A 17,438-nucleotide genomic window follows, 5' to 3' on the forward strand; every position below is an offset into this window, starting at 1 on the left:
CAGCAATATAATCTTTACCTTTTTATTAAAACTAAAAGAACTTGCCTTGAGCTTGTTGCAGGGCATGGAGTTAGCAGCAGAGGTAGATCCTTGCCCTCCCTGGGTAAGAGTGAGTACATTGCTCAGTGAAAGAGAAGTGGAGTGAAGCCCTGATTATTAAATTCTGAAAATCTTGGTGGCAACTTCACAGTTCTCCTCCTAAGCAAAAAGCACACATTGCAGTCAAACACCTTAAATCCTCAGTGTGTTCATATCTAGGTCCTGATATTATTATCAGAGTAGTTTTGTGGGAAATGGGCAAGAGTGATCTGGTAGCTTTTTTTTCATCTTGCAAACTGTTACTAAAAGAAGCCCAGCTGAGGCTGAAGATTGAATCAAAGTAATTCAGACTCCTCTTGGCTTTTTTAATAGGCTTATCAAAGATAATTAAAAATGTTACCTATTTCTTAAGCATGTTTTATTAGACTGTTGAAATAAACCAGACACATTCCTTGTGTCCATACTGGAATGGGGGGAAATTGCTTTCCCATCCAACACATTTTGGTTGCTTCCTGAATTTAAAACAATCTCCAACACCACAATCTAAAACACCATCCATGTTGTAGGTATCTAAGTTCTCCTCCTTTCCTTCCTAGTCTTCCCTGTGGGTTTATCCCTTCCTTAAGAAAGTCCTGTGCCCAGGTGTGGTATTACTGACTTCCATATTTAAGCTCCTTCATCTTTGCTCTGTTCTTTTCTGCCTTTAACAAAACTCAAAATTCATAGTCCCCACAAAGTGAACTGTAAACATACAACTGTGCATCAGTATAATGCTCCACAGTAAAAAGTACCCTCAGCTAAACTTTCTGGTGGATTTGGAGTTTTTTTGGTTTGTTAGGTTTTTTTACTTGTTTGGGTTTTTTGGTTTTGTTTGTTTGTGTTTGGGGAGTTAGGGTATGACAATTTTAGGGGATATTTATGTTAGCCAGTATTTACCTTCTCTTCTCCAACAGTGCTCCTGCTAATGATGATCATTTAAAATAACATCAGATATTGTCTCAAACAAAAATGTTGGTCTCTTTACATGTGTTTTATTCCCTCATATTTGAGGGTGCTTTGGTGACTTTATATAAAGGTTGGTTTAGCCACAGCTATTCATAAGACAGTGGGCAGTAGGCATTTTTCATGTAGTATTCCCAGATCAGTTTATTTTTTCACATTTTCAGGATTCATTTCTCATAAAAGGACAGATGTGTTAACATTGAGATTGCACTTGCATTTCAGTTACTGCTCCTCAACCTCTCCATGCCTGTTTTTGTCTAGAGTGTGGAGGATTAGGTGCAGTTTTTGTGATGATATGGTATATTTAAGACTTGGATTTCAGGTGGCTGGACAATTACTATGGAGCTTTTGTATTTCTTGACTCATGAAAGTTAAATTACAGAGTTAGGGAGCTGGTTTGCAACATCCTAATCCAGTCACTGCTTTCTGCATAACAGATCTTGATAAATTATTTCAAGTCCAGCTACCATATGAAATAATTTTGGTGGGTGATGCTTAAAAGGTGTTCACATAAATATGCCAAAATTTGGCTCCTAGCCCAGATTCACTGGACATAAATAGCAGTTCTGGCTTTTGGAAAAAAAAAACACCTTAATTTTTTTTGTGGGTTGTGAGGTCGGTTTTAGCATTTCAGTTTTGATCCTGGTTGTGACAGGAAACAAAAAAGTTGTGAAGATAAACCTTCCTTCCCCTCTTAGACCTCAGAACCAAACCTGAAGATGAGAAGATATGTGCTTTTCTGTGCTTGTCTTCATGGGTTTTATAGCTTGCCAGCAGCATTGATTATATGATGTTATATTATAACCTAAGATATAAAATAATAAACAGACCTTGATTTTTGTCTGGACTCACTTTGCCTGCCAGAATCAAAAATCCCCCATTTTTATGATAAAACACTGATGTAATAAAAGATAAATGATAGATAATTGAAGTTCCTGTGCAGCATACTTTCTCCAGGTGCTGAAAACCAGTCACAAATATCAAATTATTACAGCTCTTGGTTCAGCATTTGTTCATATTTCTTATGTTAATTGCAAAGAAACAAAAAGGTTTGTGAAATACTTAAATCCAGTCAAACTGATTAATTGATTTTAAAAAAAGGAAATACTAAGGAGGCCTAACTCAGGTTAAAAGCAAACTAGAATTGAAATGTGAACCAGAGTCACTGGAGCTTTAGCCAGGGATTTGGGAGTCTGTAAATTACTTGTGTGATCTTAGCAGGTGCTTAGGTAGTGGATATTATATAAAAATATAACATCCCCTATTGGAAATCAAATAGCAGACTTCATTTTGTATATGTTACAGTATTACTAACTTTGATGTATTTGGGATAGATCATTAATGAGGTGAAAGATTTTGCAAGGAAAACATTAACATAGATCCCCAAGCAGGGACTGGGTAATGGGGTATGCCTGTATTTTAGTTTCTCAATATGAAGAAATGATATTTCTGTCTGTGCTGGCACTTGAACGGGTGGTTAGAAAATCAATAGTTAAAGCATAATATTATATGCACAGTTTTTCCTAATGCACTTACTGCTTTTGGATAAAGGACCATCTTTGCCTTTGATGGCAAGCAGCTCTTTTGCTTTCACCCTTAATATGTTAACAGAATTTGAACCAAAATACTATTTTCCTTACAGTATATGTGCAGAAACCTAATAAGGTGGCATGCATGCTGCTTCTTGAACTTCAGAAAGGGCTGCAAACAGGGCTTGCATGAGGGTTTTTCAGAGTCCTGGCAGGCCCCGTTGCTCCAGAGAGAGCCCTGTGTTCTGGATCATTTCAGTGTTCTTCGATGGTTCTGGTAAATGGTGTCAGCTCCCAGATCTGCTCCAAATGCATTGTGCAAGCAGGTTTCTTGTGGTATAAAGAGAACTGGTGCCATTGGCAGGGCTTCAGCTTCATGTTGAAATTCAGCCTTTCCTCAAGCGGTGTTCTGTGATGAAGCCCCAGGCTGGTAACATTTTGTGGAAAACAGAATAAGGCTTCCCTTGTTTCCCTTATTCTTTATGAAGTGCTTCAGGATTTTGATGGGAAAATGAACTATAATTTTATCAAGCAGAAAAGCTTTATGCATGAAACCCGGATGTGCTGTACAATGGATTCTTTCTAGTGGTGTATAAATAAAGGCATTGTAGCAGAATCATTCTCATTTATACCTATTGTCATTGAATTGGCCATTCTGATTCAGACAGCCTGATTTACCAGCAAGTTTAACAGTTGCACAGCCTTTGCTTAATAGCTCAAGACTGATAAAAATACTAAGCAGGCTTTCACCTCAGCATCTAATTTGAGAGCAGCTAAGGATACAGGGAACGGGCTTTATCCCGAGCGCATGAAATCTATTCTAAACACTCACTTCTGGAAAGCATTTCCCTTTCCTCTTGAACCATCCAAATACGCAAATTGTGTTTTGTAAGATCAGTGGGCTAAGATTGCAGTCTAACATGTCACCCCCCACCCCTCCGATCTTTTCCAGGTACGCAGTCGTTCGGCGGCTCCACGGGCTCCTCAGTTCAGAGGTACAGTATTCTGGGGGTACCACTCTCTTCTGATGGGGCTCCTGCACTGGGCTCTGCTTTGGACACCCAAAAGCCTTCCTGGCACCGGTGCACTCCAGCTGAAATGAGAAGTTGTCAGATTTGTGAACATCAGTCTCGTGTGCCTAAAGGCTGAAGAATATTTTAGGTTGTAGAATGTGAAAGTCTGTTCTAGGTCTCATTTCTAACAAGGCTTTTGTGTTTATGCATAGCTAATAACTTCAGATTATCTACTGTTGCAAACATCAGTTTACTCCGAGTTGTATTTTACACTGAAAGTAGTTCTTGCTCCCTGTGGCTAATTCAGTCTATATCTCTGTTACAAAGGCCAAAACAATCGTGTTTTCATACGTTACTTTTCATCCTTGCAAGTTGTGCAGATGAGATAATTTTCCTGGTGTCTTTAAAAAAAGTGCTTCCTCAGAGGAAGGACGTTTGTGGCACCAAGGGAGCTGGGTGTCTGGTCTCTGTGGCTCTCATGGCTTCAGCTTTATTTCACGACTGGGAGGCTCTTCCCCTCTACTTGCTGCTATTTTCTCCTCCTTGATTTAATTTATATTTCTCTTGTTCTGCTTTTGTTTTGTGTTGTACTTCCTATTGATAGACTGTGTCCTTTAATGCAATAGTAGTTTCCTTATTCTTCCACCGTAGCTGAAGTCATAAGCTTGTGCACGTAAAGACTGGCAAAAAATAACTGGCATCCTAAAAATGCCTAAATTAATCCATATAACCATTGTTGCTTATTACTTAGTACTGGTATTCTCATTTCTCAGGGGAGGCTTTGCAGGCAGTGTGGTTTCTGTTAAAGACACTCAGTGCCTTTTCAGAGTTCATTAGATGCCTTTCTCTGGAAGGAGATTGCTCTTTAAAGTATCAGTGGTTTCTGGTTATTTGACCAGGGGAGCAGTAGAGGGTGCTATGTCAAGGCCTACTTAAAAACAGATATGAGGATTCCTTGAAATTTAACTCAAAGCAACTGGATTGGCATTTTGTCTTCACTTTTCCTTCTCTGGTACAACACCATAAAACAACCTTTGACCCTATTGGCTAATAAATGCATTTTTCCTTTAAAAAAAAATATATCCACTTAATAGATGCTTTGGGAAATGAAAAAAAATAAAAGCAACCCTTTTTGTTTTTTGATTCTAGCATATCTGAAGAGAGCAGCAGTGTCCCCGCTGGCAAAGGTGTAACGAAAGTCAGTCGCACTTTCAGCTACCTCAGGAATAAAATGTCCAGCAGCAAGAAGAGCAAAGTAAGTGCTTCTTGTGATTTATGCAGCCATGAAATGCCCATAGGCAGCAGAGATGAGTTCTGTATTTCAGTTCTGTGTTTCCATAGGGTAGTATTTAAGTCTTTGCCCAACTGTCTATTCTTTACTTTTTTTACTTCCTTTCTGTCTTTTGTGAGGAGAGGATTGTCTGTGTTGTAACAGGGACTAGCTACATGGGAAATCTTAGCACCCCAAAACTGAGCCCTAGGACACACTCTGGGAACTCAACTGGTGGCTGGTCACTAGTGGTGTTCCCCAGGGCTCAGTTTTGGGGCCGGTCCTGTTTAACATCCTTACTGATGATCTGGACATGGGGATTGAGTGCACCATACCTGCAGTAAGAGGATATGAGGAAATGGCCTTAAGCTGAGTCAGGGGAGATTCACCTTAGATATTAGAAAAAAATTTTCACTGTTAGAGTGGTCAGGCGTTGGGACAGGTTGCCCAAGTTGGAGGTGGATTTGGCACTGAGTGATGTAGTTTAGGGGATTACAGTGGTAGTACTGGGTTGATGGTTGGACTGGATGATCTTGAACGTCTCTTCCAACCTTGAAGACTCAACAGTTCTTTGATTCTTTGTTTTCACTCTTTTCTCCACGAAATGAAGCTTCATTTATTATAGAGAATAGATTATGTTCTGCCATGAGTTATGGCTTTGAAGTGATTGATGAGTTTAATTTTTACAGAACCCGAGAGGTTTTTAATAAAATGAGGACAGGAACTGTAAGAAAGGACTGGCTGCCGAAGGCTGTAGTAGGTTTTCATTTTATTTTTACTTTTGCCACAAAGTTTCTGTGCACTGCAAGAGACATTGCTCAAACAGTGACCTTTGGTGATGGCAAATATTTATATTTTCACCTTTCTTCCATCCTTGAAACCTTGGGATTTAATTTGCTGAAAGATAAGTGCAGCTCAGCACAGCTAAATTTCCTGGGAACCATACTGGTTACAGAAATAATGACATTAATGCTAGATACTTCACAAAAAAGGTGCAGTTGTTGCCTTAGATTGTCCCCTTAAGTTTAATATATGTTTTTGGCTTGGTTGGATATTTTTTACTTGAATCTCATGTCTTTATTTGTCTGACTGAAGCTCAGAGCACCTTACCTCGCCATGGGCAGTGTGCATTGTATCATTAGGTGATGTGTAGCTAATATGTTGGTAAATACTGTTGGAAGGCCCCCAGAGGTGTAATTACACACAGTTCCTCTTTAGGGATCTGCCTTTAAAGATGCAAAGCCATGAGTGCCAGTGGCTCAGAGCTCCTGCTGAGCAGCTTTAAGACAATGCTGTTCCCTGCTGCAGAGTACAATGCCAAACCCCAAATCTTCTTACATGGAAACCTCTGTTGCAAACGCCAGTGAGAAGTTCAGGAGCATTTTGCACAGACTGTGAACAAGACTGAAAATTCATTAACTGGTTCTTGTACTTCGGATGCATAATCTCTAAAGCAAGAACTAGAGAGAAAGATCTGGTTGGGACACATAAGAAAATACAACAGAATTGCTTTGAGGAATTTGCTCTTTTGTTACGTGCAGGCTGATTTCACTAATGTCATGATTGCGTCTGAAAGTGTTGATAAAGAATTGCTCCAAAATCCCCACAATAACACACACTACAGAAATCGCAGCTGATAATCAGTTCAGATATTTTTACTAATTAAAAAGCCAGAATACAATTCAAATTACAGTTTTGTCTCTGCTTACAGTGGAATGTTTGCACGACATACTTTCTGGGGGCTCCAGCCTAAAAAAACACCTTACATTTTTAGGCTCCAGCCTAAAAATCCTAAGGATTTTTTTTTGCCAAAAAATCCTTGGGAACACTGATTTCTCAGCAGCAATATGGCTGAGGAAAACTGGTAAGCATTAAAAAGAAAAACAACAAACCTTAAAAAAGGAAGTTTGACAGGAAGTTGGTTTCTGCTGCTGTCTGGGCTGTCAGGAGGGAGGGACGCTTCGCTTCAGCTTCTTTCCAACTAGGTTTTACTTATCTCCAAACCTGCACTGTTTTCTAAGATGAACTGTAAAATAAAGCACCCCTGAGCCTACTAATGGCAACAGCTCTTTTGGAAAATCATGTAAACAGTTATGTAAAAAACCCCTTAAAAATAAAGAGGTGTTTGGAGCATTAACTGTAGGGGATACTGATAGAAGTCTCTGTGAATTTACCCATGTCTGGCATGTATTTGGTGTTATTCGGGGATTAGCAGTGAATTTCTTGCCATTAGCAACGTGCCCTGATTCACATTTGTGAAGTCTAAAACGTGCTCTATTTCTGTCAATTCAGGAAAAAAAGAAAAACTTCATTTTTTTCCCTTCTGGTAGAGGGTTTCTAAGAAATGACGACAATTAGCATGAGTAATTTCTCTTTTTCCTTGCCTTGCGCAGTAATTAGGCAGTGCTATACCACCAACAGCATTTCAGTGTATATAGTAGGAGTTGTAAGTGTCTGAAAGGATTAGGAGACAGGGAATATTCCTGATGTGCAGAGCAGGAGGAGCGCAAACACACAAAACCTTTCTGTTTGGGCATCTTCTGCAGCACTTTGTTTGCTGAAGTACTGCATAGCAACACTGAGGTATGTTAAAATTCGCTTTATTTCTATCCCAAACATCACAGAGTGTTTGATTTACTACCCTCTTACCTTTTAAATGGGTGGTCTCGTGGTGACTTGTGACTTCTAGAAGATTAATCACATCCTTTTCTGCCCTGTGTATTTTTTTTTTCCTTCTCTTTAGCAGTGGAAGCTAGGGTAGGGCAAGATGAAAGCAACAGCAAAGTAGCTAAAATCATCTTCAAGGAAGTTAGCAGCAATCGTCCCGCCCTCCCCTTTTTGCTCAACTGCTCCGTGCCTGCCATCCCCCCAGCTGGCCTTGCCGGCAGCTCCCGCCTGTCAGGATGGGCTAGTGCTGGTGGGGAGCAGCGCTCCTGCCCCCCGGGGGAAGGATGTCGATAAAATGGAATAGGTTTGCAGAAGTACCTCAGATAACAGTGAAGCTGGTAGGACTTAAGCACTGGGAGGTAAGAGCTTCGTGGTTCTTTGGGGGAGGGATCGGCTGCTGCAGATCTGTTCCTTCGGGTCTGCGGCACCTGTCGTGTCTGTTCCGGCGCGTCGGTTCAGCCGCAGAGCCGGGCTTCAAATCTTGCTGGCAGCTCCAATAGCTCAGGAAAATGGTCTTGTTTTTTTACAATCCTTTTTAAAAATAAAGTTCCAGTAACTGTCATAGGAAAAAAGCTGAAAAAAAAAAAAAAATGTCGTTTTGAGACCTTGTCCTTCAGTGGAGTGGCTGGCAGCCTGTGCACACTGTGCTGTTTCCTCCTTGAAAGTGGTGCACCCATTTCCTGTTTTTTTCTGGGGTCGTTCAGCTTTAATTAAAATGTTTTTTACAGTAATTTTCATGAAGGCAGGGTATTATTCCAGACTTCAGAATTACTGGGCTTTGCAGTAGACATCAGGTAGGTTTAAAGTACAGGATGGGAAATCTCCTTTCATCATGAGAGTCACAAGATTTGCCCTGAGCTTAGAGTGATCTTTTCTCCTGGAGCTTCACAAGACTTGGCAATAGGGCAAAACTCCAGGCATCAGCTTAATACCATCAGCCAAGGCCTAAACTGCAGTTTAATTTCTTGAATCTTGCCAGGCTGGACATGGTTTAAGGTGGGCAGGTCAGTGGATGGAGGATGGGACTGTGGAGGTTTCTGTGGGGTGGTGAGCCAAGCTGATGGCTCAAAGGAGGCGGAGATATGATGCAACACAGATGCAACACAGACTCTTCCTGGCAGGTTTTCTGCTTCAGACAGGATTGTTCCATATGGTAATGCTCCTAGTTTTGCTTATTTGCAGAACAAAATAGCGTTTGGGGCCAGTAAATAGACTTTTTGTTTATGACACTTTACAGGGAGAGACTCCGACACTGGGCATTTTGCCTGGGAAGTGTTGGGAGAAGAGAGTCCTTAGGCTGAGTTACTCATTATTTGAGTGTGTCATCAAGAGCTCAACAGTTTCCCTGCGGGTGACTGCAGAGCTCGATACCTCTTTTAACCACTTCATGGCAGTTGCTCACACGGGCTGCTCTGCAGCTCTCTGATATTCAGGCTGTGACAATATTAGGCAGATGACACATAGCAGCATATAAATAACAAAATGCAAAGATAAGCTCACAGAAGCCTTTACCAGTTTCTGGTTAAGCTTCTCTTTCAGATGCCAGGAAATCCACAGTAACAGTTACAGACCTGCAGCTGAATCTTATGGCAAACATGTTATAGGTTGGTACATAGAAAGACAAGGAGTCACTGTAATTCAAATCTGGAGATTTTCTGTGGAGTTTCCTTTAAAAATTGTTTGGAAGAATTCCAAATCCATGAAAGGCTGCAGGGGAAAATGTTTCAAATTTTCAGTATTTAGTATTTTCTATCTCAGGTAGTGATAGAAAAGTAAGCAGAAATTCTGCTAAAAGTTGGATAAGGTGGCTGTGCTTGTCATCTTTCCAAATCTGAGTAGCCCAGAGGTTGAACTGTGGCTTGTGGAAAATGAGAGTATCTTTTATGGTGTTGCTGCTGTTCCTCTGCCTTTCTGTGGTGCCATATGTCAAGAGTTTGTAAAAGATCCATTTTCCCAAAAAGCTTCACATGATTACTTGGAGTTGCATGTAACTATTGAAAAAGTTGCTAGTTGGAAGGAAAACAGAGGTGGAAATATTCTGGCAGTGAGGCTGTACAGGCACTGAGGAAGACCTTGTGTTCTTCATTAAAAATGCAGTTGCAAATCTCAAGCTTTACAGGTTGGCCTTAAAAATTAACTGTGTTGAAAATTTGACACACACTGCATGTGGTGTTTGTATTTAACACAATTCATTGAAAGCACCGAAGAGGCTGATGAGAGCCCAGAAGAAGGAAAGAGGTAAAGTCATTAAACCAACAAATATAAAACAGAGGTGAAAGAAAGTAGCTGCCTTCAGAACAGACTGAGTTTCATATCTGCTGGTGAGACATCTGTGAGTCAGTAGTATGTAAATCCACATCCATGGGGGCTGTAAGGTGGTTTTTGTAAGGGAGAGCTGGGCAGACACATGACCATTGTTGAGGTGTGCACTGGTCGATATCGTCGCGGTGCCAAAGGCAAACACTGAGGAATTTGTAACTAGAGAATAGACCTCTGCAGAGTAACGAGGCTTTTGGTCATTTTCGCTCTGCAGGAAAAGGAGAAAGATAAAGAGAAGACTAAAGAGAAGGACAAAGATTCCAAGGAGAAGGAAAAAGATAAGAAGATGTCAAATGGACATGTCTTCACTGCAACCTCCGTTGTAGCCCAAGCAACCTGTTACCACTGTATGAAGCCTTTCAATAAGGATTCGTACTACTGTGCAAGTAAGTCAGGGGAGGTTCCCTCCCTTCCTTTTGTTTTTCATTGAATCTGACATGGAAAATGCGAACCTTACGCCTTCTTTTCGTTTTGCTTAAGGATGTAGGGTGGGAGGGAGACTTTGGAGATAGTGATTCATGGAGCAGCAGCATGTTGCCTTGTGGAAACTGGACTGAAATGAGTCGTGGCTGCATGGAGGTGTCCTGCAACCTCATTCCAAGCTTGAGCTCAGCCATCACAGCATCCTACAGGGTTTTCTACCCCTTGTTGGGCTGTGTCAGTCAGCTGGAGAACTTTGTTTATTTCAGCTGCATGTTATGCCTTGGGCCTGAGCTGCTTTGATAAGATGGACAAAGGACAGGGACAGCTGGCTTGGATCGTGGCTTTTACTTCCAAAGGGAAAAAAAAGTCCCACCCATCTGTAGTGTATTGCTTTAGTTCTCTGAACTGCTTCGGTGAGCCCGTGGTCAGAACCACATGGTACAAAAAGGAAATACTCACCCTCTTCTCCCTTTGTACAAGAAATTGCATCACAGGTCAAATGGCAACTACCTGTGTGTGTGTGTGTGAGGTACGTGCACTACAGTCCAGGCAGGATGGGAAACACATCTGGGGGGTTCTGCCAGATTGGTGATTTTGTTCTCTTTTCTTATCACACAGTTTCTCATGCCTGTAGCTCGATAAGGTCAGCAGAGTTTGTGTGGTCGAGCCCAGAATGCTGCCTGGTTTATGCAGCAGCCCAAAGCTATAGAATATGAAGACAAAAATGTCTTTTTCCCACTGCAGCTCAGGGCTCTTCTTTCCTCACTATTAGTAATTTTTTACTCCACTAGCCTAGAGATAAGTCAAAGCATTTATGGGAACTGCTCCCAGGCTGGAGTCCTCTGTTCCTCCTGGTAGATGTGAGCAGGGGAAGGGGCAGCCAGCTGAATCCCGAATGGCAGTTCCGAGTTTCCTGGAAGAGATTTCAGCAAAGTTGTTTGCATGAAACACACTCTGTGTCAGCCTGATGGGAAATGGAAAACATCAAGTTATAAGCTCTCAAATGCATTCTCTCCCTTTCCCCACTCAACTTTCTTTGGCTTCTGAAGCCACTTAGAAAGTCAAATATATCCCAATTTAATTTTCTCTATATTCTAATGAGTTAAAATAACCCAACAATGTCATATGTTTTAGCATAGATGTTCTTTCCTTATTTCCAAGATATGATGGAAAATTATTTTAACTGTTCTGCATTGGACAAGAAACAAATGTCATGAGGAAGGTTTGATGAGGGCCCAGGTTGAAATCTCACATCTGAGAGTGTTCCTTCCTCCTGTTGCATCTTAAGATCAACCATCAGATGCTTTGGAAATTGTGGATAATCAGCAGCAGAGGCTCTGTTATTCCTGTGCTGTTGCAAACTAGTGAGCATCACTGCTCTTTCTTAATGCCTTTTAAAGCACTGGATTATTTTAAATCAATGTCTCAGCTTTTCAGTGATGCCCCCCCAGCTTCCTGAAACAGCTAGTCAATGCTAAAAGATTGAGAATACTGTGAAACAAATGGGCAAGCAAAAAAGCCTAACTTTTAATAGCTTCCTGCCTGGTCTTTTTTATTTTTTTTTACTATCAGTAATGCAGAAAATAAGCTTTTGGGGTTTTAATTATTAATACTAGTGATACAGAGGAGTTGGAGGAACTTCCTGCCTGCTGAAGAGTTGAGTAGGTGAGATAAAGTCCCTGAAACCAGATTTTTCAATCTAAAAAATCCAGATGTTGTATTACCAAATGGTACATACTAAAGAGCTGCCTTCAGGCTTTGAAGACCTGAAGTGTGAATTTAATGATTCTGAATTGTCTTGCTGCCTGTCTTTGTGCACCAGAAGCAGGTTCTGCCCCCACTTCCTTGTTCGATCTGAAAAAATGATAGTGCTTGTGGGTTTCTGCAAGAACACGCAGGTTTCTTTGTTCTGTCTTTCTTGCACAGGAAATTGTGAGATGACAGAATAGCAACACCCTATGGCCTTACCCTTATCTCTGTCAAAATATCAGAATTACTGGCTTTTGTTAAGTAGGCCTAAATGTAAAAAATACTAGGAATGTTAGCACATATTGTCATTCTGGACATAGAATTTTTTCCTTTCTTATTTTTTCAAGAAATAATTCTGAACTTTACGCTTACAGTGTAACTTACATGTAAAGTACAATTCATTATCTGTGTTAGTGTTCTCATGAATGAGTGGAAATAATTTTCTCTAAGCTACTGAATCTCATCTGAGAGCATTTGAGTTGTGATCTTTTATCTGCTGAAAGAGTTACAGCCTCAAACCTTATTATCAATTATTATGAAAAAAAAAAAAAGTAGTTTTAATCATCCTTTCCCAGAAATCTGCTGGCAGAGATCATGGGCAGACTCCAACAAACCACATAGCTTTTGCTCTGGCGTGTAAGCAGCAAAGGCTGGGGTTTAAAGCATGATGGTCTTTGGACTGGTGGGTGCTGTGGTTTCCAACCAAAACGGTGTCTTCAGTGCAGTTTTCAGCAGGAAGTCCCAACCTCCCGGACATGGTCACCTGACACATGGTCCTGTTACTTCTTCTGGTAACCCTTTAGTAAAACCCTGTGGGTTTCTGTGCTGTAGATCTTACCTGTGATGTCTGAGTTTGTGTAAATGAATTTTCCTTTCTTTTGGATCTCACAGTCCATGTTTTGATGAGAACAGTATTTCTGTTCTCAGAGAAAATATTGGCCCTACAATTGGTTTCTGTTTCCATCTCCTGCTTCAGCTTTCCACCTTACTTTCAGAGGAATAATGCCATCATTTTTCTTTTCTTTTTTTTTCTTTAATTTAAAACCCAGTGGTTAAGACCCCTGGCAGCTCAACCTTGCATTGATTTTTAAACAGAATTTCCTGTTAAATTCCTTGGGGAAATCTTATTAACAAACAAAAGGCTAATTATCCTGGAGATATACAAATATTGTCTGTCAGTATTTGTAGCTACTCGTGTAAACCACAATGATACTTGAAAGTTGTAATTCTCAGTTGTGTAAATTAACAGTTCAGATTACAAATGGTGAAAACTGACCTGTTTTCTCCGTGGTTTTGTTTAATTGGTTGGGTTTTTTGCTTTTGACAGACTGCAATGCAATTGTTCACAAAGGCTGTAAGGAGAGTTTTGCTTCTTGTGCAAAGGTCAAAATGAAGGTAAGAGAGTTCATGTACTCTACTGAATAAACAAAAGAAGTTTATGCAGATATATAACATCTTCTATTATATGTCACAAAGTTTCCAGCTTGTTGGAAAGAACTTCAGGCACTGTGCCCTACGTGAAAACTATTAAATATGTCGTTTATATAAGGAACACACAAAGTTTGTGCTTACTTCAAATGCAAGGAACCTGGTTCTCCAAGATAAATAATGTTTATACAAGTATGATTTTCAGTTCTCCTCAGTACTATCAGTACTTTCTCATATTCCTATTTCTCCATCTGTTATTTTTCCCATTTCAATGGTGATAGGGGAAATAAATAAATAAATATACATATATATATATATGTTTAAAAATACATGTACAGCCAAAAACTGATCTGTTCTGAGAGGATTCAGAAAAACATAACTTTTTAAATTTATTATATGGAACAAATTGCTGGGAGAAAGGAGGAAGAAATTACTATGAAATTCATTTTTCTTTCAGCCACAGAGAGGGATGCTGCAGGCACATGATACCTCTTCGTTACCCACAGTAACCATGAGAAACAAAAGTAAGAAAGCTTCCTTTCCCTCTCCTTTGGTGATGTTCTTAACTGTTCTGACAACTGCTAACTTGATATTATGAAAGATAAGTGTTTAGCAAAGCAGGGATGAGAACATCCTCTGCGTGTGGTAAGCAATATTTGAGATTTCAGAAGTTGTACTGAAGTTGTACAGAGTTCATCTGCTTCTGCAGTGTCCATGTAGCTTTCAGCAGACGTGAAGTCATCTCAGATTTAAAATAACTACTTGACCAGTGTAGCTTGCTGAATGCCTACAGCTGATAAGTCCACAAAATCTGGAAGATGCAGCCTGTGGAGAGGATGTTTATTCAAAATACATTTATTTTTGTTTTAATTAAATAGTCTTAGGTTTTGAGGTAGTCAAAATAAAAAGTTTTATTTTGAATAGGAGGAATGCTGACAAACTTTTCCTGACTTTACTGTGATACACACTGCACTGCAGAGCAGTGTGACCAAGGGTATAGAATAGGCATGAAATAGCCCAAACGGGTTTTATAGTGCCATGATTTGATAAGCTTAAGTGATAAGCTTTGTTAAGTGATAGCTTGGAGATCTCTATACGGAGCCACACTGCATGATACAGTTGTAATCACTGTGGTATTTAACAGAGATGTCACTCCAGAAAGCAGAAATGCATCTGAAGAAGGAAAAGTCTGGAATTAATATGAAAGATTAGTTAAAGGTAATCTATAATGATAGTATAATGAGATTTCTCTGTGGCACATACTGATAGAGAAACCTGTCTCAAAAAGTCTGACCAGAAGCACCAAGATGCATATATTTATAGGCCCAGGGGAGTGACAAAGCAACAGAGTAGATGAAAACATATGATTATTTATCACATAAAATTAAATTCAGTTTCCCAAGTATATGTTTCTGGACCTGCAGATCCCACCTAGGAATTTTAGGCATAGTGCAGTGCAGTCAGTTCTGCACAGGGATCCATGTTCTTTCCTTCCTGTGGCTGGTTTTGACTGCTGAGATCCCCTGGTGATGATTCTAGAACAATAAGGAAGTGAATTTTAGTGCCTGGATCCTTTAAGTCATCACGGTTAGCAGCAGTTAAGGCGGTTACACGGCCTGACTCCTCTCTGACCCTTCCCTTCCAGGCTCGCAGCCCAAGGAGCGCCCTCGCTCTGCAATCCTTGCTCCTGACGAAAGCACTGTCACCTCAATGTTCAACAACAGGAGATCATCACAGCAGCCTACAGCACTTTCTAAAAGTGTCTCGATACAGAACATTGCAGGGTAAGGTTTCTCCCTGGACACCTGAGCACCCGTGTGTTACCTGACACTGCGAACATAACGAAGTTCAGATCTCGCTGAAAATAGATTCATGGACTATGATTTGTGCTAAAAGTACAGAAGAGGTTCACAAAGCCAGAAATACCCATGTTATGTATGATACCATCAGGTGTCTTCTGCACGATCAGATTGTCTGGGTTAGTTTAGTCATAGCATGAGTTCAGAGGAGTCTGAGTTGGCCTGCTTAGATTCAAGGCCACTTCATAGAGATGCTCTGGGATCCAGGAGGAAATTCCCTTGCCTTGGGCTGGATACTATGCAAGCACACATTTGCAGCTCAGGTATTGTATTAACTTTTGTGTCCATGACAGTAGGGGTGAAGGCACAGAGCTGCAGTCTGCCTGGTGGTTTTGGACTGCATTATATGTAATTAATTAAAAAAAAAATCGTAGGAGAAAATCTAGTTTATGGTTCCTACCCTACCTGCATTTTGAGCAGTTCTACACATGAGGCAGTAGCATGGACTGGCATGTTCTGGGCAGTTTGAATGCCCTGGCTAGTCATGGTGAAATTTTTTTCAGTCCATTTTTCTCATCTTTCTCAGAGCTAATGATAAGGACTCTTGTGTAGCCTTTGGTGTTGCATTTCTTGCACTGCTTGCACCAAGGGCAGTGAGGATGGGATGTGACTGAAATGGAAAGTAGTGGAAATGGAGTTATCCAAACCACAAAACCTCAGGTGTGATTCTTTATAGAAGCAGCAGCAGCACTCAGAACTGTACCTCTTACAGCTTCTTGAGCCCCAGAGGGTAGTTAGAAAACAACTAATGAAAGCACAACTAATACATACGCAGCTAATGTATGTAATCGTGCAGTGCTGGCTTTTTTTTCCAATTGGTATTTAGAATGCATTTCTTCTGGTTATTTGAAAGTACATTTGGCTGGGTTTTTTATGTCATAAACAATATTGTACGTTCTGTTTTTCAGCAGAGTTGGGAACGATGACAGCTTAATACACACTTGGAAATTCCTGTCGCAGTCAACAGACTCCTTACATAAAATCAGCCGGGTGAATGAATCCATGGAGTCACTGGTTGATGAAGGTAAGAGATCACCATGGCATTTATGGCAAAAGGAAGGTCTCAGTGCTGCTTTCCAGAAATACAAAATCCATTTTTAGCAAGTGTCCTCCTTTCTAATGGACAATTAAAGTGCATTTATTTTAATCTTAGAATACCAGCATGATAAACAAAGCCCCACATATTAATTACTTTAGCTTGTTGAATTGTGGGAAAACATTTAGAAGGTTTCAGTTACAGTTGAGTTACTTGGAATTTAGCTCAGGGAAAAACATTTCCTCTTCTACTGTGGTTTTTTTATCTGCGATGTTGTTGCATTGCAGCTTCAGAATACATTATCTGAGCTAGAATTTGGTCTGTGTGAAAATGGTCAGCTAGTTCTTTGCAACTAAGAAATAATCTTTAAAAGTGCTTTTCATAACCTGGTCCTTACGTGGTATATGATCATTTGTGTCAGGAGAGGAGAATGTGTGTGGTGTCTGTGGTGTGACAGGCAATGCCTAAACCTAAATGAATAGACAGGAATGTCAAACAGGACAAGTTACCCACATCTTAATGGCACTTACATTGCTTTGTGAAGGAGCGGACATGAATGAAGGACAGCTCATGGGAGAACTGGAATTAGATTCCAAGCAGCTGGAGGCAGAGTCCTGGAGCCAAGTAGTGGACAGCAAGTTCCTACAGCAGCAAAACAAAGATGTTGTCAAACGGCAAGATGTCATTTACGGTGAGATACCTGCATCTTCATTTTTCACTCGTTTTAGATAGCTTCTTGATGTTCCCACATGCATGGATTTGGGAAACTTTAGGTCACTGAACTTTAGGTCAGGAAACATTGACTTGGTTTCCTTAGAAGCCATAGTTTCATTCTTGCAGTTCTTAGAAATGTAATGTATTCTGTGAAGGCTTTTTTCTTTTTGCAATTCCCATATCCAGAAGCTATCAAAAATTCCCAGAAACTGCCTCTCCTTGTTTGTCTGCTGATGACATTTAAACTCAGTTACAGCAGAACAGGTAGCTAGGAAGTCTTCTCCTGACAAGTTCAGGAACCATCCTCTATGGCAAAAGGGCAGTATGGTGAGGCTGCCAGTGAGTTAGGAAGGAGCAGATACCAGGGCTGAAGGTTCAGACCTCAGTGTC

General features: G+C 40.4%; 1 protein-coding gene and 1 long non-coding RNA gene across 9 annotated transcripts in view; one reads left to right on the top strand and one right to left on the bottom strand.

Annotated features, from left to right (window-relative positions):
* Positions 1–17,438, top strand: part of AKAP13 (A-kinase anchoring protein 13) — a 209,988-nt gene that overhangs the window by 175,210 nt on the left and 17,340 nt on the right. For 5 of the 8 annotated variants that reach the window (XM_032699851.1, XM_032699853.1, XM_032699850.1 and 2 more), the window contains 8 exons: positions 3,523–3,565; positions 4,733–4,838; positions 10,054–10,225; positions 13,339–13,406; positions 13,897–13,963; positions 15,085–15,223; positions 16,207–16,322; positions 16,879–17,025. In XM_032699851.1, coding sequence (XP_032555742.1) covers positions 3,523–3,565; positions 4,733–4,838; positions 10,054–10,225; positions 13,339–13,406; positions 13,897–13,963; positions 15,085–15,223; positions 16,207–16,322; positions 16,879–17,025 — 858 coding nt within the window. The remainder of the gene's footprint in view (positions 1–3,522; positions 3,566–4,732; positions 4,839–10,053; positions 10,226–13,338; positions 13,407–13,896; positions 13,964–15,084; positions 15,224–16,206; positions 16,323–16,878; positions 17,026–17,438) is intronic. The other 3 variants (XM_032699849.1, XM_032699854.1, XM_032699852.1) reach the window with 1 other exon arrangement.
* Positions 7,438–16,987, bottom strand: LOC116792687. The gene is made up of 4 exons (XR_004359229.1): positions 16,865–16,987; positions 14,871–14,974; positions 13,584–13,690; positions 7,438–11,175 (listed from the first exon to the last, which is right to left on the bottom strand). It is a non-coding gene; the product is annotated as an uncharacterized LOC116792687 (long non-coding RNA).

Source organism: Chiroxiphia lanceolata, chromosome 12 (assembly GCF_009829145.1).
Source record: "Chiroxiphia lanceolata isolate bChiLan1 chromosome 12, bChiLan1.pri, whole genome shotgun sequence".
NCBI classification, from domain to species: domain Eukaryota; kingdom Metazoa; phylum Chordata; class Aves; order Passeriformes; family Pipridae; genus Chiroxiphia; species Chiroxiphia lanceolata.